General features: G+C 43.4%; 1 protein-coding gene and 1 long non-coding RNA gene across 2 annotated transcripts in view; one reads left to right on the top strand and one right to left on the bottom strand.

Moving 5' to 3' along the window:
• Positions 1 to 25041, top strand: part of LOC129697528 (angiopoietin-2-like) — an 88582-nt gene that overhangs the window by 34736 nt on the left and 28805 nt on the right. Inside the window, exons 3-5 of the mRNA XM_055636179.1 lie at positions 6895 to 7016; positions 13843 to 14075; positions 16309 to 16436. Coding sequence (XP_055492154.1) covers positions 6895 to 7016; positions 13843 to 14075; positions 16309 to 16436 — 483 coding nt within the window. The remainder of the gene's footprint in view (positions 1 to 6894; positions 7017 to 13842; positions 14076 to 16308; positions 16437 to 25041) is intronic.
• The window catches only part of LOC129697531 (uncharacterized), a 65910-nt gene continuing 42953 nt past the window's right edge, over positions 2085 to 25041 (bottom strand). The window contains exon 3 of the long non-coding RNA XR_008723540.1: positions 2085 to 3171. This is a non-coding gene — a long non-coding RNA (uncharacterized LOC129697531). The remainder of the gene's footprint in view (positions 3172 to 25041) is intronic.

Below are 25041 nucleotides of genomic sequence, written 5' to 3'. Positions count from 1 at the left end.
AATCGCTGGTCGACGTGGACTGGAAGGGCCGAAGGGCCTATATTAACACTGTATAACTAAAATTAGAACCAGGATGCAATGAAATTCCGTGTTCACAGCAGTTGCCACACCAGGCCGAGATGCATCCTGTCAGAAGACTTTCTGTGGCGCATCTGTAGAAATTCAAAATAATCCTCGTGGACTTGCTTAATTCCAAAGAAAATTAATAGGCTTTCGTGATCTCTGCCTCGTTGAGCAGTGACCAGATTAGGTTGCTGGTGATATAGATGCACAGGAACTTGAACTAACAAAGTAACTTGATGGAATCAAAGGTTAACAGAAGGCTTGGAAAATGGGGTGGAGAGGGAAAAATAGATCAGCCATGATCGATTGATGGAGCATGCTCGATGGGATGAATGGCCTAGAGGCTGCTCCTATGTCTTGTGAGTCATAGGGTTGCGGTGGAGGGTTGTTTCTCTGATGGGAGGGTTGGCAACAGTGGTGTACCACAGTGATCTAGTGCTGGGTCCACTGAGGCCTGTAACTTATTTTAACTACTTTGATGACAATGTATTTAATGTATTTATACTGATGAAAAGTTCGCAAAAGTAAGACAGTCATAGAAACATAGAAAATAGGTGCAGGAGTAGGCCATTCAGCCCTTCGAGCCAGCACCGCCATTCAATATGATCATGGCTGATCAACCAAATTCAGTACCCTGTTCCTGCCTTCTCCCCATGTCCCGTGATTCTGTAAGTCATAGTGTGGAAACAGGGCCTTCGGCCCAATTTGCACCACACTAGTCCTCGGGTTCCTATTAAATCTTTACCCCTCGGGTTCCTATTAAATCTTTCCCTCCTCACCTTAAACTATGCCCTCTGGTTCTTGATTCCCCAACTCTATTTATGAATCTATTCCTAAAAAGCCTATAAACAAACTCAGAATAGAGTGATGAGCAACTTCTCCAATTATACACTAAATAACTCAATTTCAATAACAATAAAGTTTTCGAAGAATACCCACTGCTTTTGGATTTCCCTACCAGAGTAATTCAGTTTTCCTCAATAATTGCTTGCAGACCTCAGAAGAACGAAGTGAAAAGCAATAAATGCAAAAATGAAGTTCAAAGGAAGTTCATGCTGTGTTAAGATCAACATGAGACCTTAATTTCAAACGGTAAATGGCTACCTTTCTTTTGGGGAGTGAGTGAAGAGTAACTGTTGGGTTAATTGATAACACAAGGAGATAAACCAAATAATTGACAACACAAGGAGATAAACCAAGTTACTTATCTCTAAGAACACTTACATTTTCGCTGAGGCATCCGATTCATTGGAAATATGAAATTCAATGACAGCAACATTTTACATTCATCTTCATGAACTTGTGGTTAATGTGTGGTCAGTCACACCATACTACATTATAGTGCTGATAAATTATAATGTGAACAAGAGAGGTGATGAATGCAATTTGAGCACAATACCTCACATTTTGGTGAGTTAGCAATCAAGTAATAAAACCTTGAATTCTCAATAAAACAAGCAAAGTGTTGTGCAACTGTGAGAAATGAAAAATGTGGCCAATCTTTTGAGTCACAGAGAAATTGAACCAAAAATGCGGTGTATTGCATCACGAGGGAATTTTTCATTTGCGAAGTTTAGATTTAATATCGACCATTTTGCTCTGTTTGAACAGCTGCCCCATTCCATAAATAATTGCTTCACCACAAGCTGTACAAACAGAGCTGGTTGAGGCACTTAAACGTGGAGTGTGAATGTTTAGGACAGCGCTTGGTCTTAGGAGGAGAAGGGTGCCGAGGGAGAAAGGCTTGGGTGGGGTGGGGGGGGGGGGGGGGATTTCAAAGCGTCAAGACTGCAGTTGATCAAGAGAGGGGCAGCTTGAAGTGGTGAGGGAGGTGACATTGAAGATGCTCGATATCAGAGGAGATATCAGAAATAGGAAAGAGCAAGGACATAGTGAAGCAAAACAAGATTGCGACGTTGAGTACATTGGACCTTAAATATACAGCGCAGAAACAGGCCAATCAGCCCACCAAGTCTGCGCCGACCATCAATCACCCCGTACATTAGCACTATCCTACATACTAGGGAAAATTTACAATTATACCAAAGCCAATGAACCAACAAACCTGTATGTATTTGGAGTGTGGGACAAAATCAGAGCACCTGGAGAAAACCCACGCAGTCACAGGGAGAACGTACAAACTCCACACAGACAGCACCCGTGGTCAGGATTGAACCCGGGTCTCTGGCACAGTAAGGCAGCGACTCTACTGCTGCACCACTGTGCTGCCCCTTACTTTCAATTCACCACATCAAAAAGGTTCCATCACCAATGATAGATGAAACCGGCATTTTATCATAGTTTCAGTTTTGCAATTAACTTTCAGGTGTGGCAATAACTGGTGCGGTGTAGTGGGGTCAAGGATCAATAAAAAAATAATTCTGAGAAAAGGACACAGAAAGCTGGAGTAACTCAACGGGTCAGGCAGCATCTCTGGAGAACATGGATAGGTGACGTTTCAGGTCGGGACCCTTTTACACACTGTGCACTCTTCACTGTTGCACACTCTGCGGACAATGAGGTTCTATCATCACAGCCTGAAGGAGTGATCTGTCCAATTAGGAAATATAAATTAGATAACAGGACAGGAACAAAACCTCACAAAGCAGGTAGATAGATATATGTCCATAAAACGGAGATAAGAGAAACTGCAGTCTGAAGAAGAGACCGACCCAAAACATCACATGTTCATGTTCACCAGAGATGCTGCCTGCCCTGCTGTTATTCCAGTACATTGTGTTTTTTGTTGTAATCCAGCACCTGCATTTCTTTGTTTCTCTAAGGTTAAGATATTGTTTGAGGAAGAGCTGGCACAGGATACCAAGCACCTGAAACACTGCAGGATTTAGTTTAGTTTAGTTTAGAGATACAGCGTGGAAACAGGCCCTTCGACTCACTGAGTCCAGGCTGACCACTGATCACTGCACCATAACCAACACACACTACAGAAATGTACAATAATAAGTCAATTAACCTACATACCTGTACGTCTTTGGAGTGTGGGAGAAAACTGGAGATTCCGGAGAAAACACACGGAGGTCACGGGGAGAACGTACAAGCTCCATGCAGGTAGCACTGGTAGTCAGGATCGCACTTGGGTCTCTGGCGCTGTAAGACAGCAACTTACAGCGTCACTGTGCTGCACAAGAATGATAGATGGTTTTTCTTTTGATGAATATCGCATCAACAGAAAATCTGTTTGTCAAATCTTGCCTCAGTAATGAGAAAAATTGCATTTTGGTTCTCATTCAACCCATCTTTGCATCTGATCAATATTTCCAAATTCCACCATTTCCACATTGACCCTTTCCTACATGGGATTTGTCCCTAGTTTTCTTTTCCCCTTTTCCTCCCCAGACTAATCGTAAACAGCCGCTCACATTTGACATGTTTGCAAATGCAACTTATTGCTGAAGTTCAGCTTATCAGAAAGCGATTGAAAGTACAGCCCACCACTGATTTTCCGGCACCATTGGTTCCACAGCATTTCTGGATTATAACCATATAACCACATAACAATTACAGCACGGAAACAGGCTATCTCAACCCTTCTAGTCCGTGCCGAACACGTATTCTCCCCTAGTCCCATACACCTGCGTTCAGACCATAACCCTCCATACCTTTCCCGTCCATATAACTATCCAATTTATTTTTAAATGATAAAAACGAACCTGCCTCCACCACCTTCACTGGAAGCTCATTCCACACAGCCACCACTCTCTGAGTAAAGAAGTTCCCCCTCATGTTACCCCTAAACTTCTGTCCCTTAATTCTCAAGTCATGTCCCCTTGTTTGAATCTTCCCTACTCTCAGTGGGAAAAGCTTATCCAGGTCAACTCTGTCTATCCCTCTCATCATTTTAAAAACCTCTATCAAGTCCCCCCTTAACCTTCTGCGCGCCAAAGAATAAAGCCCTAACTTGTTCAACCTTTCTCTGTAACTTAGTTGCTGAAACCCAGGCAACATTCTAGTAAATCTCACATTATCCGTTTTGCCGGACCAACAGAGGTCACAAACGAAAAGCCGGATCTGTTGGCTCTGGCCGGGCCAGGGTTCCAGAGCCCCAGCCACAGGGGACAGATTCGAACCGTCATTCAGCGTGGAAGTCCAGATGAGGTTGAGATTGGCCGCCTCACCTAGCCTTGGTGCCACAATTTCAGAGGAATTGCTGGGGGGTGGGGGGGGGGGGGGGTAGAGGAGTAGACCACCAGTTGCTGGAAAATCGGTGAGGGACCTGTATTCTATTTACTGGTTATATCTCTCAGTTGATGATACCAGTGTACACGCTTTAAAATTTTCCCTGCATCGAATTATGACTTTTCTTCCCCTCAATATACTGCTCTTAATAAAGCACGGAAAGAGGCCCTTCGGCCCACCGAGTCCACACCAATCAGTGATCATCCCATACACTAGCACTATCCTACACACAAGGGACAATTTACAAATTATTTTCCTCCAAAGCCAATTAAACTGCAAACCTGTATGTCTTTGGAGTGTGGAAGGAAACCAGATCTCCTGGGGAAAACCCACGTGGTCACGTAAAAACTCTGTGCAGGCATTACCCATAGTCAGGATCGAACTTGGGTCTCGGGTACTGTAAGGCAGCAGCTCTATTGCCGCATCACTGTACCACATATCATCTCTGATTTGACTGGAAATTTGATTACAACAATAAAGGCTTCTGTGTCCTTATCTTTATTATATCTTTAATCTGATGGATGAGACATTGGGTTCCATGTTTAAAAACAAAACATAATTCTTGGACGCGGAGGAACAGATGTGAATTCCTGGATCAATCTGATGTCAGTTCCTCTGTGATGTGATACTACTTGAAGACAGAACTGTGAAATATTAATTGTTTAATTTAATTTAGATCAGAGATACAGCGTGGAAACAGGCCCACTGAGTCCACGCCGACCGGTGGTCGCCCCATGTCGAAGTCAAATTAACCTACAAACCTGTACATCTTTGGAGTGTGAGAGGAAACCAGAGCACTCATGAAAACCCAGGCGGTCACAGGGAGAATGTAGAAACTCTGTACAGACAGCACCTGTGGTCAGGACACAACCAGGGTTTCTAGCGTTTTGAGGCAGCAACTCTACCGCTGCGCCACCGTGCTGCTCCTCGGCTGATGATTGTTCCAGACACCAATGTGATACCACTTGTGACAGTATCATTGTGATGGCAGCAGAATAGCTTAGACACAAGGAACTGGAGTTGCTGGAACCTTGCATAGAACTCAAAGTGCTGAAGTAACTAAGCGGGTCAGGCAGCTGGCTTGTTAGATAAAAGGTAGGCCTGGTGAAAGCCTAACCCTAGCACAAGCCACTTGTTAGTCTTTATAGGGAAGGGCAAGATTGGGTATAAAACTGGCAAAAATTTTTGATTTATTCTCAATGGTTCAAAGGTTTATTTATTATCATGTGCACCAAGGTACAATGAAATACATTTTTGCATATAGACCAGCAGGACTATTACCATACATAATGCTTCTCTGAATACAATGTCTAGCATTGCGGCTTTGCAGGTGACTCGCCCGCCTTTTCACCTGAAGGGCTGAGACTTTCCTCCATTTCCTTTACACCGATCTTCCAATCTACCTCATAAAGCCCCAAGGATTTATTGTAATCTGCTCTTTCTCTGCAGCTGTAACACTGCTGCTTCCTTTCTCTTTTGCACAACCTGATATTGTCATGCATGTTAGGATCTCACTAACAGTTGGTCTGTTCGGATAGCAAGCAAAATAGTTTTTTATGATATCTCGGTACACATGGCAATAATAAACCAATACCGTTTCAGTTCATATTTAGTTTCGTTTAATTTAGATACAGCATGGAAATTGTCCCTTTGGCCCACCGAGTCCATGCCGACCAGTGATCCTTGTACACTATCCTACACACCCCAGGACCAATTTACAATTATACCAAGCCAGTTGGACTACATACCTGTAGATGTTTGGAATGTGGAGGAAACCAGAGATCCCGGAGAAAACCCACGCAGGTTACAAGGAAAACATGCAAACTCCGGACAGACAGACAGACAGCAGCACCATAGTCAGGGTCGAACACGGGTCTCTGGTGTTGCAAGGCAGCAACTCTGACGCTGCGCCACCTTGCCGCCTGTTCCATACAGTGGAAAATAATATTTTTGCAATACTTCCTAACCCATTACACTTTCCAAAACATAACACGTTTCCAGGAGATATATCTGTATGTAATTCAGCCGAGAAGCTTCTACTTCCTTATTCTGGATAAGCATTTATCTGCACCATCATTTTTCCAGTTTCTAAATATTTCTGCTCTTTCTGGTGAAAAGCTCCCTTCACAATGTTATTTCTTCATATCAAAAATACAATATTCAGCATTGAATTTTTCTTGAGAGCAGCACAGTGGTGTAGCGGTAGAGTTGCTGCCTTGCAGCGCCAGAGACCTGGGTTCGATCCTGACTATGAGTGTTGTCTGTACGTAGTTTGTACATTCTTCCCGTGACTTGCGTGAGTTTTCTCTGGGATCGCCGGTTTCCTCCCACACTTTGTAGTTTACTTGGCTTGGTATAATTGTAAATTGTCTTTAGTGTGTGTAGGATAGTGTTAGTGTGCGGGGATCGCTGGTTGGCGCGGACTCGGTGGGCCAAGGGGCCTGTTTCCCCACTGTATCCCTAAACAAAACACAATTTTTACCCTCGGAAAGAAGAAAAAGTCACAAACTCTCTTGGTGACAGAAATAACACTTGGCATGCACTGTAAGTTTTATCGGGTCCAATCAAAATAGCATTAGAGCCTTTAAAAAAAAAATTTTCCCCAGGATAAACATTTCCATCTGATTTTTCCAGGTTCTGAATCAAACATCTCGACTTGAGCTCCAACTTTTGGAAAATTCTCTCTCAACAAACAAATTGGAAAAACAAATCATGGACCAAACTAATGAAATAACAAAACTGCATGATAAGAATGGGTAAGTAAACCATCAAGACAGCCAATAGCTTTCCTTTCATTTTGGCTACTATGCATCACGGTCACTTTATCTTAGTTTGGTATCTCTGCCAGATGGGATGTCTGGAGTTGCCTGACTTGGTCTGTTAGACTCAGGGCTCCAGTGTTACATTTCGAGGACTTGACTCATTGAGTTGACTCACAATGCAGACCTGTCCTCAGCGTCTGTGTCGCTGTGTGTATAACCCCCGGAATATTCCACGTTCAGTCGCTGCCTATAATGATCGATTTCTCAGAAAGGTTTTCTTCTGTGGTCTTGAGTCAAAAGTTTGGTTCTTTAGCCTTATTAAGAACTAAACTTAACTTACTTTAAAGACACAACGTGGAAACAGGCCCTTCGGCCCAACTAGTCCGCGCTGGCCAGCGATCATCCTGCACACCACACCAGGGACAATTTACAATTTTTACTGAAGCCAATTAACCTTCAAACCTGTACGTCTTTGGAGTGTGGGAGTAAATCGGAGCACCCTGTAAAAAAACCCACATGGTCACAGGGAGAACTTACAAACTCCATACACCTGTGCAGACGGTGCCCGTAGTCAGGATCAAACCCGTGTGCCTGGCGTTGTAAGGCAGCAGCTCTAACTCTACGCCATCGTGCCACCCCATGTTCATGACATGTGAGCCTGTTTGAGCCAGGCAAACACATTTTTGGTGTCAAATTGTACTAAACGTGTGTACAATCAAGCCATTACACAACTACAACAGATAGTATAAAGAGAAAAGACCCATCGTGCAGAATAAATTCATAAAAAATAGAATGAGTTCATAAATCATAAATCACCAGTTCATTGGCTATATTTAAGAGGGAGTTAGATGTGGCTCTTGTGGCTAAAGGGATCAGGGGGTATGGAGAGAAGGCAGGTACAGGATACTGAGTTGGATGATCAGCCACGATCATATTGAATGGCGGTGCAGGCTTGAAGGGCCGAATGGCCTACTCCTGCACCTATTTTCTATGTTTCTACAGAATTCGGCCCATCGGGTCTGCTCCGTCATTCGACCGTGGTTGATCTGTCTTTACCTCTCTACTCCATTCTTCTGCCTTCTTCCTGTAACCCTTGACGCTCTTACTAATCAAGAGCATATCAACCGCCGCATTAAAAATACCCAATGACTTGGCCCCCACAGCCGTCATTACCCACTGACTAAAGAAATTCCTCCTCATATCCTTCATAAAGGCATTGTGTACAGAATTACAGCCATAATGTTGCACCTTGCACTTCATTGGTATCAGATAGGGATAGTTGGTTGGCCAACCAATAGATCAGCCAACGATGAACAATGTTTAAATCAATAGGATATTTCAAATGCTTCAAGACACTATCATTTTAAGATACGTTCTTCTGCTAAGAATGCAGATCAATGAAAGAATTCCCAAGTTTGCTTGACTTTCAAAACAGTAGTAAAACAAGGAAGTGGACAAAGTGACAGTGTGTAGCTTTCTGGCAGGGTTGTTGGTGGTTTGCATTCCACCCTGAAAGATGACATGGACAACCAGATACTATCTGCACTGCACTTTATCTGTAACTCTACTGAATAAACAACAATATTCAGAGTGATGCTTTTGCGTTTTTTCAATTTAATAGTTCAAGTTCCAAAACCTCACGGTCTAGTTTTTTTCTAAATTCCACTAATAATGTTTTTTTCACAAGCCAAGGATGTAGTCCCAATCTCCCAATCTACCTCATTGCCGCCTTTGCACTTTTTATTTATCAGAAGACATAGGAGCAGAATTAGGCCATTTGGAACCCGTTGAGTCTGCTCCGCCATTTGATTGTGACTGATCTCTTTTTCCCTCTCAAACCCATTCTCCTGACTTATCCCTGGAACCTTTGACACCCTCACTAATCAAGAATCTGTCAATCTCTGTTTAAAAATACCCAATGACTTGGCCTCCACAGCCGTCTGTGGCAATGAATTTCACAGATTCACCACCCTCTGACAAAATAAATCCCTCCTCATCTTGTTTCTAAAGGTACGTTCTTTTATCATGAGGCTGTCCTAGACTCTCCTACTAGTGGAAACATCCTCTCCACATCCAGTCTATCCAGGCCTTTCATTATCCCGTAGATTTCAATGAGATTATCCCCCTCATCCTTCTAAACTGCAGTGAATACAGGCCCGGAGCCATCAAACGCTCCTCCCTACTTTTACCTGTAATTTTTCTACCCTCTAATGCTATGACTATATTGTGCACTCTGGTATATTTCTCGTTGCATTAACCGTTTTTGTTATCTCATGGCTCGAATCTCCTAATTATTAGTTATGTTCATGTATCAGTTATTCCTTAGAAAAAAACAATCACTGGTTTAGTTTAATTTAGAGATACAGCGCGGAAACGGCCCTTTAGCCCACCGATTCCTCGTCGACCCCCATATACTGATCTTATCCACATGCTACGGACAATTTACAATTTATACAGATGCCAATTAACCACCAAACCTGTACGTCTTTGGAGCGTGGGACAGGGAGAACTCACAAACTCTGTGCAGACAGCCCCTGCAGTGAGGATCGAACCCGTGTCTCTGGCGCTGCAAGGCAGCAACTCTACAACTGTGCCACTGTGCCATCCCGGCACAATATACAGCATGATTTGACTGGATAGCATGCAAACAACGTTTTTCACTGCATCTCGGTACACATCACAGTAATGAACCAATACACTACAGAGCCAACTTCCTCCACACGCTATACCTATTCCAGCATTCCCACCCCTGACCCAATCCCGTCATTCTGTTTGCCCCACCCAGCTAAGTTGCTGCCTTACATCGCCAGGGACGGGTTCGATCCTGACCACCAGTGCTGTTTGCACAGAGTTTGTATGTTCTCCCCATTACCGCATGGGTTTTCCCTCGGTGTTCCAGTTTCCTCCCACACTCCAAAGAAGTACAGGTTTGTAGGTTAATTGGCTTTGATAAATATTGTAAATTGTCCCTAGTGTGTGTAGGAAAGAACTAGTGTATGGGAATTGCTGGTCGTTGCCAACTCAGTGGGCTGAAGGGCCTGTTTCCACACTGTATCTCTAAACTAATCTGAACATGGTAACACATCAGGAACTAAACCTTTGACCCAAAACTCCAGGATGCAAATCAACCACGTAATTGGTTTATCCTAACTGTATAAATCAAATCTTGAAGTGTCACTACACAAGGGGATTAGAGACGGTCGCATTTGAGCAAAGATACGAAAACAACATGAGAGCATTAAAAATGAAAGGAACCATATTTTCCTCTCATCACATCACGTTATTGGTATGTCAGTACTGAAGTCAACAGAAATAATTTGCCTGATCCAATTAAAACTCAAAATGCATAACTTGGAAAGGGTACGGAAAAGATTTACGATGATGTTGCAAAGACTCGAGAGCCTGAGCTATAGGGAAAGGTTTAGCAGGCTACGACTCTATTCCTGGAGTGCTGGAGGATGAGGGGTAATCTTATAGAGGTGTACAAAATCATGAGAGGAATAGATCGGGTAGAAGCACAGAGTCTCTTGAACAGAGTGGGGGAATCGATGACCAGAGGACAGAGGTTTAAGATGAAGGGGAAAGATTTAATAGGAATCTGAGGGGTATTTCTTTCACACAAAGTGTGGTGGGGGTATGGAACGAGCTGCCAGAGGAGGTAGTTGAGGCAGGGGATATCGCAATATTTAAGAAAAATTTGGACAGATGCATGGATAGGACAGGTTTAGAGGGATATGGGCCAAACGCAGGCAGACGGGACGAGTGTGGATGGGACATGTTGGTCGGTGTGGGCAAGTTGGGCCTAAGGGCCTGTTTCAACACTATATGACTCTATGACACAAACATCAATCATTCAATTTTACTACGGCTATTTTGCACGGGGCGGCATTGTTAAAATATTTTTCCGCTTTTCCCCACGAGTTATCTGTACGCACTTTTATCTTAGTTGTGCTGAAAAATGTTGCTACAACTGCAAAACTGGGACTTTAATCATTTCAGTGCGAATGTTTGTACTTCTTCAGATCTTATCAAATACACTCAAGTTTCTTTTACAGTTTAACACCAGATTGTTTCCTCCCCCCCTCGGGTATCTCCTCCAGTCATCACTTGCTGCGAGGAATGAGTCTGCCTTGGGTTTTCATGCTGCCAGTTTTGTTTTTTGTTCCCTCATTGTTAGTTGTTGATCGTAAAGCTAGTTTCCATGAAGATACACACAAAAAGCTGGAGTAACTCAGCGGGACAGCCAGCATCTCTGGAGAGAAGGAATGGTTGACACTTCGGGTTAAGACCATTCTTCAGACTGGTTAGGGATAAGGGAAGCAAGAGATATAGACGATGATGAAACAAGAGATGTAGATGATGATGTGATGTAAATGATAAAGAACAATGAATGAAAAGGCAATATCTCCAAGTTTGCGGATGACACTAAGCTGGGGGGCAGTGTTAGCTGTGAGGAGGATGCTAGGAGACTGCAAGGTGACTTGGATAGGCTGGGTGAGTGGGCAAATGTTTGGCAGATGCAGTATAATGTGGATAAATGTGAGGTTATCCATTTTGATGGCAAAAACAGGAAAGCAGACTATTATCTAAATGGTGACCGACTAGGAAAAGGGGAGATGCAGCGAGACCTGGGTGTCATGGTACACCAGTCATTGAAAGTAGGCATGCAGGTGCAGCAGGCAGTGAAGAAAGTGAATGGTATGTTAGCTTTCATAACAAAAGGATTTGAGTATAGGAGCAGGGAGGTTCTACTGCAGTTGTACAGGGTCTTGGTGAGACCACACCTGGAGTATTGCGTACAGTTTTGGTCTCCAAATCTGAGGAAGGACATTATTCCCATAGAGGGAGTGCAGAGAAGGTTCACCAGACTGATTCCTGGGATGTCAGGACTGTCTTATGAAGAAAGACTGGATAGACTTGGTTTATACTCTCTAGAATTTAGGAGATTGAGAGGGGATCTTATAGAAACTTACAAAATTCTTAAGGGGTTGGACAGGCTAGATGCAGGAAGATTGCTCCCGATGTTGGGGAAGTCCAGGACAAGGGGTCACAGCTTAAGGATAAGGGGGAAATCCTTTAAAACCGAGATGAGAAGAACTTTTTTCACACAGAGAGTGGTGAATCTCTGGAACTCTCTGCCACAGAGGGTAATCGAGGCCAGTTCATTGGCTATATTTAAGAGGGAGTTAGATGTGGCACTTGTGGCTAAGGGGATCAGAGGGCATGGAGAGAAGGCAGGTACGGGATACTGAGTTGGATGATCAGCCATGATCATATTGAATGGCCTCGAAGGGCCGAATGGCCTACTCCTGCACCTAATTTCTATGTTTCTATGTTTCTATGAAAGATATGCAACAAAAGTAGTTGATCTTATATTTAAGGCAATCTTCACTGATTTAGTAAGGGTGTTCCCAATACTTGAGGAGCTTTATCTTAACCGATTAATCCTCACTGATAAATTTACTGACAATATTATACAAATAAAACAAGGCATGAAATTAATTGGACTTTAAAAGCTTCAAAAGATAAAAAAAAAAGACTACACAACAGCTTGCATTGAGATTCCTCAGTAAAACCACAAAACTTGATTTCCACACAAATTTAAAATATTTTGCATTCCATTCTACGCAGTGCAAACTGGGGAAAATACAGATAGATTTTGTACACATTCTTTACATAATAAAAGTACACAAATTCTGCTCAAAAGAAAAAGTATTAATCTTGGGTTAATCTTCTTGTGTCTAATTGCAGCTGTTGTCTTTAAAGAGATACATTCAATTGCATGCATTATATCAAACTAAGGGGCAGAAAAAAGGGGGTGCTATTATTTGTCACTCTCACTTGAATTACGATCAGTGAGAGGACCTTATCCGAAATCTTGCTGGAATGGGCTGAATGGTGCTGGATCAGGTGACATTCTGTGGTCTTGTTCCACCTCCGTACGGCAGGATGGAGAAGACCTACAAGGATGTAATGCTGAGGCTTTATAAGGCACTGGTCAGACCACATTTGGAGTATTGTGAACAGTGTTGGGCAGAGATGTTCATGTTATAGGAGCAGAACTAGGCCATTCTGCTAGGTCACAACTAGAGGTTTTAACTCAGAATTAAAGAATGTTCCTTTAGGAAGGATTTTTTTTCTTCAGAGGATGGTGAATCTGTGGAATTCTTTGGCACAGAAGGTTGTGGAGACCAAGTCAATGGATATTTTAAAGGCAGAGATAGATACATTCTTGATTAGTATGGGGGTCAGGGATTTATGGGGAGAAGGCAGGAGAATGGATTTAGGAGGGAGAGATAGATCAGCCATGATTGAATTACAGAGCAGACTTGATGGATTGGCCTAATTCTGCTCCTATCACTTATGACATTATGACCATTTGGTCCATCATGTCTACTCCACCATTCAATCATGGCTGATTGTGCTGGCATTGGAGAGGAGGTTTTCGGGGACGATTGGGTTAACATATGGCGAGCATTTGACGTCTCTGGGTCTGTACTTGATGGAGTACTCGTGAAAATGTGGGAGCACTTGTGGAAGGATTTGAAAGCCTAGGGCCTTGGGCAGTTCAAAACGTTATCAGTGAGGAAGTAGCTCATTGTTCATTTGAAGAATTAATTTCCACGCAGAAGTTTGTGGATAAAATGAACGCAAGTTTAAATGAACGCTTTCACTGCACAAATATCCCAAACCTATGGTACATATGAAATGGAGTTAACATATGAATACATACACACTAAACATACGCTGAAAAATTAACTTCAGTCAGAAAACTATTACTTCAAGAAAAGCTAAAGTACCTTTGTTTAATTCTTATCAGTTTGCTGGAACAAAAAATCTCGGAGATAGAAGACAAACACGCAGCTGAACTCGAATCATTGAGACAAGAGAAAGCACAGCTCCAGGATTTGGTGACGCGACAATATGCCGTCATAGAGGAATTGGAGAAGCAACTGAACACTGCAACGATGAATAACAGCGTCCTTCAGAGACAGCAGCACGACTTGGAGGAGAGGGTTAACAAGCTGATCAACTTGGTCAACCCCACCAGTCGTGAGTACTTGCGGCTTTAAGCTTCACCAGCACGTTATTTGTAAAGAACCAAAATAATCAAACTCAGAAGAGCACAGAACAGCCCTGAAAAATGTAAATCAAACTAAATGTTTAGAACAAAAGATACCTTAGTTTATTTTAATTTAGAAATATAGTGTAGAAACAGGCCCTTAGGCCCACCATGCTGACCATCAATCACCCCATACCCTAGCACTATCCTACACACTGGTGACAATTTACAATTCACAGAAACCAAATCAACCTACCTACAAACCTGCACGTCTTTGGGGTGTGGGAGAAAACCGGAGAAAACCCACGTGGTCACTGGGAGAATGTGAAAATTCCATACTAACAGCACCCATAGTCAGGATCGAACAAACAGGTGTCAGGCCCTGTGAGGTAGCAACTGTACCGCTGCACTACTGTGCTGCCCTTAAATGCTGGAGTAACTCAGCAGGCCTGCCGCATCCCTGGAGAACATAGATCGGTGATGTTTTGGATCGGGACCCTTCGTCAGCCTTTGTAGGGCCCCGACCCAAAACGTCACCTATCCATGTTCTCTGGGATGCTGTTTGTCCCGCTGAGTTGCTCCAGCACTTTGTGTCTATGTTTGTAAAAGAGCATCTGCAGTTCTACTAATTGTTTCCAAAAATGGCTATTAGAACAAAAGATGGATAACAAAATATCAGTTGAAAAATTAAAGCATTTCATTTACGGCATACAATAGCGATGGTTTTCAAGGGGCCGGAGTTTACTCCATGCAGATGAAGAAAAATTAGCTCGGAAGCAGCCAACAAGAATTTCACAATCAAAAATCATTCCATAACTTTTCTCTGCAGCTTTGGAGGTTGAGGGGATAATTGATTGGAGCATGTAAAATGATGAGAGGCAAAGATAGATAGGGTAGACAGTCAGAACCTTTTTCCCTGGGTTGAAATGTCAAAGACTAGCAGTACTGCTCTACATTCCATGTTCTGACCACAAAATGGTGTGCCATTGAAGAATCCTCTTGAATGGTGACAAATTGTTTTCCTGTATTAGTTTAGTTTATTGTTACGTGTCCCGAGGTACAGTGAAAAGCTTTTGTTGCGTGCTAACCAGACAGTGGAGGGACAATACATGATTACAATCAAGCCATCCACCGTGTACAGGTAAATGCTGCTGTTGGGGTAGAGATTTGAAAGAGTGGAGTGGGTGTAATACGTGATTGCAGATCCACTTCTGTGATCAGCACACAAAGAGTCCCCTGGCCTGGGCGCCATCTTGGATCCTTGGATCTCAATACAATCTGTCAATCTTACAAAAAAACATTGCCAATTTACCACATAAAAGCTTTCAGTTGATTATCCTTTGTAAAACATACTGAGCTTAATAGAGTTTGAGCCTACAGGGTGCATGATTTGACTGTGTTCTTTTTTTGAATAATTAGTATTAGTACAAAACATTAAACCGGGGCTCAGCAAAGCTAAAGTGCTGAAAGGATGAAACACGGAGTTCAAGTTTGGAAATTAAGCTGATTTGCACTTGTTAGCAACATCAGACTGCTTTCATTTATATTTCTGCCTTCACAAACTCCCAGGAGATAGGAAACACTCAAATCGTACAGGGGGTTTACAGTTGCAAGCTGTTTTGGAAGCTATAAACGGTCACTTACATAAATCTTAACGCAAAAGCATTTCCTGTATCACTCACTGAAAGAGCGAATAAATATGAAAGGCATTGCGCAAAATTCCTTTTGCTATATCGCAAATATTACAACACCACCAGGGCTCATGAATTCCATCCTGTGCTTGCTATTTATGTCATATATTTCTCTCATAGCTACAATCATCCCCATAACAGAAAACCTCCCAATGACTCTCCAACATCAATAACCAAAATTTGAACCGATTCATTTTCTTGACTAATATATAATCACAATACATCTACTTCAAATGGCTGCACGCTCTGGGAAACTCCTTAGGAATTTAACTTAACGATCAATTTGCTGGAAGAATCAAAGAACTCAGTAGCAGCCACAACTTTGCGATCACAATGATTAAATAAAGCTATGCTTCTTCCCGTTGTACCTTCAAATTAATTTAAAACATTCAGAGAGTCATAAACTCTATTGCAAAGTCATAGACTCTATGACTGAATGTTTCCAATTATTTTGAAGACATAATGGGTAGATGCAACTTTACCATGTAAGATGGTAACATTTTTAAAATGCAATTTTTTTTTTGTATTTCAGCCAGAAGTTCGATTTTACCTCAAGAGGATCAAATCTATTTTAAAGATTGTGCTGACGTCTATAAATCTGGACGGACAAAGAATGGAATCTATACAATTTATGTGCCAAACAACAGGCAACCGTTAAAGGTAAGTGTTGACAATAACAGGCTGGGTCTTTGGGGTCCACAGTCTTTGGAGATGCAGTGTGAAGGTGTTAAAGTGGTTTTTGGGTGTCCTGTTGCTTTTTATTAGTATGACTGTACGGCAAATCAAATTCCTCATGTTGCAAATCATACTTGGCTAATAAAGTATGATTGTGATTGTGATTGAAGGCAGGCCCTTCAGCCCACTGAGATTGTGCCGGCCAGTGATCTCCCGTACACTAGTTATATCCTACACACATGTCATGAGGGGTAATTTACATTTGTTTCAACAGATGCCAATTAACTTAAAAACCTGCATGTCTTTGGAGTGTGGGAGGAAACTGAGCACCCAGAGAAAACCCAGTCACAGGGAGAACGTACAAATTCCATACAGACAGCATTCGTAGTCATGTTCAAACCCGTGTCTCCGGCGCGGTAAGACAGCAACTCCAGCACTACGCCATTGTGCCGCCCAAAACCCACGCGGTCACAGGAGGAACATACATACTCTGTACAGACAGCACCGCTAGTCAGGATCAAACCCGGGTCCCTAGCGCTGTAAGGCAGCAACTCTACCTCTGTGCCACTGAACTGCGGTACTTGCGTTATGAATTATGTCCTTTAATACAACTTCACACAACCTATTTTAACCAAATATGTATGAATATAGAAACATAGAAACATAGAAACATAGAAAGTAGGTGCGAGAGCAGACCACCAGGTCCATCGAGCCCGCACCGCCATTCGCTCATGGCTGAACACTAAACAGACACACTTACCCACAAACAGTAGACACAAGACACAGAACACAAGACACTACCCTCCCCTTTATACCGCTATCACCCCTCTCCACCCCAAGAACCTCGTGATCTCCTGGGGGAGGCAAAAAACCGGATAAAAACCCAGGTCCAATTCGGGAAAAAAATCCGGGAAATTCCTCTCCGACCCCAATCTAGGCGATCGACACTTGTCCAGGAGATCACTCAGGTCTTACTATACTAACCATACCTAGGTCCATATCCCTGCCCTCTCCCCGTAGCCCCTTATCCCCTTGGCAGCTAAAAAAACATCTATTTTAGTCTTAAATATATTTAAAGTTTCTGCTTCCACTGCTCCCTGGGGATATATTGTCTAACTTTAATGGAGAAGTACACAAAGTGCTGGAGTAACCCAGCAGGTCACGCAGCATTTCCTGGAGAACATGGATAGGTGAAGTTTCAGGTCGGGATCCGTCTGGACTGACGTTAATGGAATGTTTCAACAATCAACTTTCGTATAAGAATAGAACGTTGTACAAAGAACAGTAGAGAAGGTAGACACAAAAAGCTGGAGTATCTGTAGTTCCTTCTTAGCAGGACAGGCAGCATCTCTGGTCTGAAGGAGGGTCTCGACCCAAAACATCACCCATTCCTTCTCTCCAGAGATGCTGCCCATCCCGCTGAGTTACTCCAGCTTTTTGTGTCAATCATCGGTATAAACCAGCATCTGCAGTTCCTTCTTACATAGAACAATACAGTCCAGGAACCGACCCTTCAGCCCACAATGTTTGTGGCAAACATTATGCAAAGACAAAATTGTATCTGTTTGCGCATAATCCACATACTTCTATTCCCCGCATATCCATGTGCCTATCAAAAAGCCTCTTGAATGCCACCATCACATCTGCCTCCACCACCATGGGACAGCGGTAGAGTTGTTGCCTGAAGGGCCTGTCCCACTTGGACGTTATTTGCGCACCATTTATGCGACCTGGTAGCGTGTGGGTAGCGCGGGACGGGCGCATGGAGTGGCATGGAGGAGTGTGGAGTTGCGAGCGGTATCGCGCAGCGCTCCAGGATTTTGTTCTGGACTAAATCTTCGCGTGCCACCAGCCTGTCACGGCGCAACGTCTCACCTCCAACTTCAGCAGAAGCAGGCAAGCTGAGCTCGGCCTGGGGCTCACGGCCGTTGCGGATCCAGATCCGCCCCCACTCCTACTCCCAGAGCAGGGCCAAGACCATTGGAGATAGACACAAAGTGCTGGAGTAACTCAGCGGGACTGGCAGCATCTCTGGAGAGAAGCAATGAGTGGCGTTTCGGGTCGAGGCCCTTCTTCAGACTGAAGAAGAGTCTCGACCCGAAACTTCATCCATTTCTTCTCTCCAGAGATGCTGCCGGTCCCACTGAGTTACTCCTGCATTTTGTGTCTAACTCTGGAACTGTGTTTCAGGCACCCACTAATCTGACAGGAAAACCATAAACAATGCATATTCAAACTAACCACTGTTCAATCTATAATGGTAAACAATTGCTGAAAACATTGAATTTAAGGCCTCGTATTCCGAAATTGCACTAATTCTCTTCTGCCTATCCATTTTCCATCAAAATCATCCTACGACTAAACATTTCATCATTCCTCTTGATTTCATCTTCCTAATCACAATGTCCATTTTGAACAAATTATGGTCTTTTTTATTTTAATACTAAGGGCTCCATTTAAAGGCGTTATTAAATTACGATTTTTTTTCTGCTTGTTAACAAATTCCAAAATGCAACACCAATAAGAGGAATTGGAATTAAATTTAGATTTTAAATAAATGGATTGTAAGTTGTTTAGTGGTTATTAGTAAGGTGGGTTGTATTTTGAAGAGTTTTTATTACACGTGACCGATAAAACACAGGGAACGATAACATCTTAGATTATTTTATGGATGAAGAAACGACTGAAAAGAGGCGCTTGCAGTGAAACATGGATAATTTTCCTTGGGGAAGTTGAACAGACATGAACAAAATCAGGATTGATTTTGACAGTAAATAAAGAAAATACTTTTCCATTACCAGCTACAGGGAGAGGTTGAGTAGGCTAAGACTTTACTCCTTGGAGCGCAGGAGGAGGGGTGATCTTATAGAGGTGTATAAAATCATGAGAGGAATATTTCCGGTAAATGCACTGAGTCTTTTGCCCAGAGTAGGGGGTTCGAGAACCAGAGGGCATAGATTTAAAGTGAGGAGGGGAAAGATTTAATCGGAACCTGAAAGGTCCTTTTTTTAATGCTAAGAATGTGGGTGTATGGAATGAGCTGCCGGAGAGGTAGCTGAGGCAGGGACTATCGCAACGTTTAAAAAACATTCAGACAGGTACGTGTCTAGGAGAGGTTTAGAATGATATGGGACGAAGGTGGGCATGTGGGACAGGTATAGATGGGACATGTTGGTCGGCATGGGGAAGTTGGGCCAAAGGGCCTGTTTCTTCACTGTATGACTCTATAAGATGGATCAGTGAGCACAGGAGTGAGAGTTAAAATGATTGGCCAAAGGTGGTGGCAAACGATTCAAAAGCAAGTTTCTAAAAGGAGCAGGATGTTGACATGAATAGGAAATATAAAAATGCAGAACAATATTGCATCAGCAGGCAGCCACAACCCATTGTACAGAACGTTTGAGAGTCTGAGAAAGGGACGGTGGACTGAATAAACTCCCTACGGTGAAAGATTTTTTTCCAAGGATCATGCACGGCATTGCCCTTGGTAAGTCAGATTTAAATTTGTAAGAGAATAGGAGTAATATTAAAGAAATTGCATCTTTGAAGTCACAGTACCCGACCGGTAACTACGAACAGCTGCTCTGCCGCCCAATCTTTGCAATAATGTGCACAGCCCATGGGCTGGGATCCCAAGAGCATTTTAACGGGTTTGCTAGGTTTTGTTAAATAGCACAGGTGAGACAGAGGTCTGGAGTGAATTACAGCACAGAAAAGAAAAATGGGCACCTCATATTCCGCTTGGACAGCTTACCACCCGACAGTGTGGACATTGAATGCTCCCAAGACAGACACAAGATGCTGGAGTAATTCATCGGGTCAGGCAGCATGTCTGGAGAGAAGGAAGAGGTGGCGCTTGTTCAGACTGAAAGACAGAGTTGCGTGGGGGGTGGGGAGAATTGGAGGCGAGGAAAGACCAGAACTAATCAGGGCCGGCCGGCAACAGATGGCCTCAGGAAGGGTGGGGCCCATAATGGCCCAATGATGGCTGGAGAAGACGTGCTAACGAGACGGATACAAGGATGTGAACAATGGAACTGGCAGGGTTCATTGGAACGACGAGGGTAGGGGAAGGAGGGGGGAGAGAATGCAAGAGTTATTTGGAATTAGAGAAATCAACATTCATATCACGGGGTTGTAAACTGCCCAATGATATGAACGTTGGTAATCTGTTCCTGAGGTAATCTGTTGCTGGCCCTAATTTGTTCTGGCCTTTTCTCACCTCCAGACCCTCCCCCATGTGCAACCTCTCTATCTTTCAGTCTGACGAAGGGTTCCGACTCAAAACGTCACCTGCCCATGTTCTCCAGGGATGCTGCTGCCTGACTTGCTGAGTGACTCCTACACTCAGCATGTAAACCAGCATCTGCGGTCCCTTGTTTCTGCAAAGGGAAATGGGCTCAACTTGGATCAAATATAAAAGCCGCAGGACAATTTTAATTTCTTTATGTGAGAAATATCGGTTGTGTTTATGCGTTGCACCGTGCTTTGTGGCCAATTAAGTATTGCAGGTGTGTACTGACATTGTTATTTTAGCCAATGGGACAGTCAATGTATGCACAATAACGGTGACTCAGTGTGGTGCCTCATCCAAATGAACAGCAGCTTTCTCAAAGAACAACATAAATGCACTGCCTCAGAATTGCAGTGCGATGTTGGGTTATCTACAGATCCTGACAATGGGAGCTGTCTGTATGGAGTTTGCATGTTCTCCTTGTGACCGCATGGGGTACTCTGGGTGCTCCAGTTTCCTCGCACATCCCAAAGACTTGCGGGTTTGTAAGCTAATTAGCTTCTGTAAATTGCCCCTAGCGTGGGGGGAGTAGATGGGGAAGTGGGAAAGCATAGAGATACAATACAATACCGTTTATTGTCATTTGAACCTCAAATGAAGTTCAAACGAAATGTGGTTTCTGCAGTCATACAACAAGAAAAAAAACCCAAGACACACAACACAATTTACACATCAATGGTCAGTGTGGACTTGGTGGGCCGAGGGGCCTGCTTCCATGCTGTATCGTTAAACTACATTAAATCGGACTTGAACCGGAGTCTTCCTCCTCAGCAGCACTTCCATTGAGCCACAGCATCAATCACCATTTGTTGAAGAAACTTAATGGCTCGTTAAATACTTACAAAGTGGTGATATCCTTAATTAATTGAATTATCTCACCTCCTTTATCTTTCTGCCATGTATTCTGAAATCGAAGTATCACAGAATATCATATTGCAAACCTTGGTACCTCTCATGGCCTTTCAGATCATATCTATTTATTTCTTCTAATGTCACCACTACACTTCAATGCCTTTGCAGGAATTCAGATAAAGTGATTTAAAATGTTACTTTAAGAATGAACTTCCCCCCCACCCTCACATCAATCTGAAGAAGGGTCTCAACCCGAAATGTCGCTTATTTCCTTCGCTTCATTGATACTGCCTCACCCGCTGAGTCTCTACAACATTTTTGTCTACCTAAAATGTTACTTTCCTCACTCTAAACCTATTTGCAGGCGTGTGCTTGCTCTGGTACCCCATCCTGATTCCCTCTGGTTATCATCAGCCATCTTGCTTCTCTCCACAATACCACCCAAGACGGCGCCAAAGCTGATTGTCTCTCTGCGTGTTGGTACCAGAAGTGGATCTGCAATTATTCCTGACAATTGCTCCACTCTTTTAAAACTGATCCAGGAATGAGTGGGTTAACGTATGATGAGTGTTTGATGGCACTGGGCCTGCAATCGCTTGAGTTTAGGTTCCCCCCCTAGATTGCAGGGGGGGGGGGGGACCTCATTGAAACTTACAGAATAGTGAAAGGCTTGGATAGTGGATGTGGAGAGGATGTTGCCATTAGTGGGAGAGTCTAGGACTAGAGGTCATACCCTCAGAATTAAAGGACGTTCCTGTAGGAAGGAGATGAGGGGGAATTTCTTTAGTCAGAGGGTGGTGAGCCTGTGGATTTTTTTTGTCACAGAAGGCTGTGGAGACCAAGCCAATGGATATTTTTAAGGCAAAGATAGATACATTCTTGATTAGTACAGGTGGTTATGGGGAGAAGGCAGGAGAATGGCGTTAGGAGGGAGAGATAGATCAGCCATGATTGAATGGCGGAGTAGACTTGATGGGCTGAATGGCCTAATTCTGTTCCTATCACTTATGACTTTATCTCCTAAACCTGTTTAATCAGACTTTACTGGACTTTATCTTCCACAAACCGTTATTCCCTTTACCCTGGACCTGTACACTATGGACAGCTTCATTGTAATCGTGTATCGTCTTTTTACTGACTGGCTAGCAACAAAAAAAAAACCTTTCCGTGTACCTCGGTAGACATGACAATAAACTAAACTAAACCATGTCCTTTCCCTTTAACACTCATCAAGCAAGTGCAGAGAAATCAATTGAGGTCAGGTAGATGTAAGGAAAGGGAGGGTTTCTGGCTTGGAACTTGCCTGACCTAGACAGCCATTCAGCATGTAAACAGTCCCTTAGGCCCAACTTGTCCACGCTAACCACAATGCCCCATCTACGCTAGTCCAACCAGTTCGCCTTTGGCCCTTATTCCTCCAAACCTTTCTTGCCATGTACGTTCCCATCATTGGAAACCCTTTCCAGTCCCCACAATTCAGCTTAAAGTTCCTTCACATTATTCGAGTCTCTAGAGCAATAGTCACTAATTGATTTGTGCAAAGCCCATCCCACAGGCCAGCTCTCTCTCTCTCTCTCCCCAGCTCGAGGAGATGAGAGATGGAGGGGTGATAGTCGTAGCTCAAATTTATGTTCCCATTCGAATCCCACTGCCGATTCAGTGCTGGGAACATAATTGACTTATGTTAACTGACAACCTAACCTACAGATAGATGGAGTGTTTTATCAGTTATTCATTAAGAGCATTTTTACATAGTGTAAGGTTAGCTTTATAGGAAACTAAATGCACTTTGTGCATATAATAGTCATACAAATCGCTATTATACTTTTAGTCCCACCAAAATCAGATGTTAATGACAGTGAGGCAGCGGTAGAGCTGCTGCCTTACAGCGCCAGAGGCCCGGGTTCGATCCTGAGCCCGGGTTCTGTCTCTGTGGAGTTTGCACGTTCTCCCTGTGACTGCGTGGGTTTCCTCTGGGTGTACCGGTTTTCTCCCACATCCCAAAGACGTGCGGGTTTGTAGGTTAATTGGCCCTCTGTAAATTGCCGCTAATGTGTAGAGAGTGTGGATGAGAAAGTGGGATAACATAGAACGAACGTGAACGGGTGATCAATGGTCGGCATAGACTCAGTGGGCCGAAGGGCCTGCTTCTGCGCCGATAATCTCTAAACTTCGGTCAAATTAATGCCAAATGAAATGCGTTGTGGAGTTAAGGGAGAAGGGAATACACTGGAGTAGCTTGGTAAGCAAATTAAACCTATTGTGACCGCATTAAATTGTGTACACAATATCATTGAATCATTAGTTTCAATAAAAAATTAAGTGAGAGCAAAATTTCAGGTTGATCGCGCATTAACAAGCACACAGACCAATTCTTTGGGTTTCGGTGGCAACAGAGAATCCCCAATGAGATGCGGTAATGTCCTTTGTTAATACGAAGAAAGGAATAAAAATAACACAATTGGTCACAAATGCTCCTGGAACACAGAATTCAGTATAAAGTGACCCCTTCGATGCAACGTCTGGCACATAAAGAGCTGAAGATGAGCTTTTCAATTTACTTCAGTACTTGCCAGCCGAACCGCGGGAGGCAAGAATAACTCTGAGGCCCTGAATTAGCATTTACACACATTGGTCCCATACTCCTAAAAGGCTTCAACTGCTGAGAAACTTCAGCACTCGGTGTCTTTTTTTGTTTGTAAACCAGCATCTACAGTTCCTTGTGTCTCCTTCATTAGTCTTGTTCATTAGACCACACACAACTGCAGTCTGGAACTTTATTAAACTGGGTAAACCTAGACTGGGTAAACAGGAGAAAACCCACGTGGTCACAGGGAGAATGTACAAATTCCATTCAGACAGCACCCGTGGTCAGGATTGAACCCGGGTCACTAGCGTTGTGAGGCAGCAACTCTACTGCTGCGCCACTGTGCCGTCCTGGGCGTCTGATTCTGATAATCCATGTAGCCCAGGAAGCTTTTTAACTGGGGTTCTCTGAGTTTTGGGGATTATAACAGGTGCGATGGAGGCTTGGCTCTGAATGATAGCAAAGGAAAGAGATGGGCTGGATTTGGACATAAAAATACTGAACCCCAGTTTTCTCTCCACGAATTACATTGTTGTGGGTTGTGGAGTAGATGATGCCTTGGGGAAATCCACATGGTCACATGGAGAACGTACAAACTCCGTTCAGAGAGCACTCTAACCTCTGTTTTATTTGTGGCCATTGCCCAGTAGCTCTTCAGGTGGAAGGTGTTTCATAGTCATACAATGTGGAAACAGGCCCTTCGGCCCAACATATCCCATCTACACTAGTGCCACCTGCCTGCGTTTGACCAATTTCCCTCTAAACATGTCCTATCCATGTATCTGTCTAAGGTACACAAAAATGCTGGAGAAAATCAGCGGGTGCAGCAGCATCTATGGAGCAAAAGAAATAGGCAA

The sequence above is a fragment of the Leucoraja erinacea genome, chromosome 5 (assembly GCF_028641065.1).
Source record: "Leucoraja erinacea ecotype New England chromosome 5, Leri_hhj_1, whole genome shotgun sequence".
NCBI classification, from domain to species: domain Eukaryota; kingdom Metazoa; phylum Chordata; class Chondrichthyes; order Rajiformes; family Rajidae; genus Leucoraja; species Leucoraja erinaceus.
This window is presented reverse-complemented; position numbering and strand designations above follow the sequence as displayed.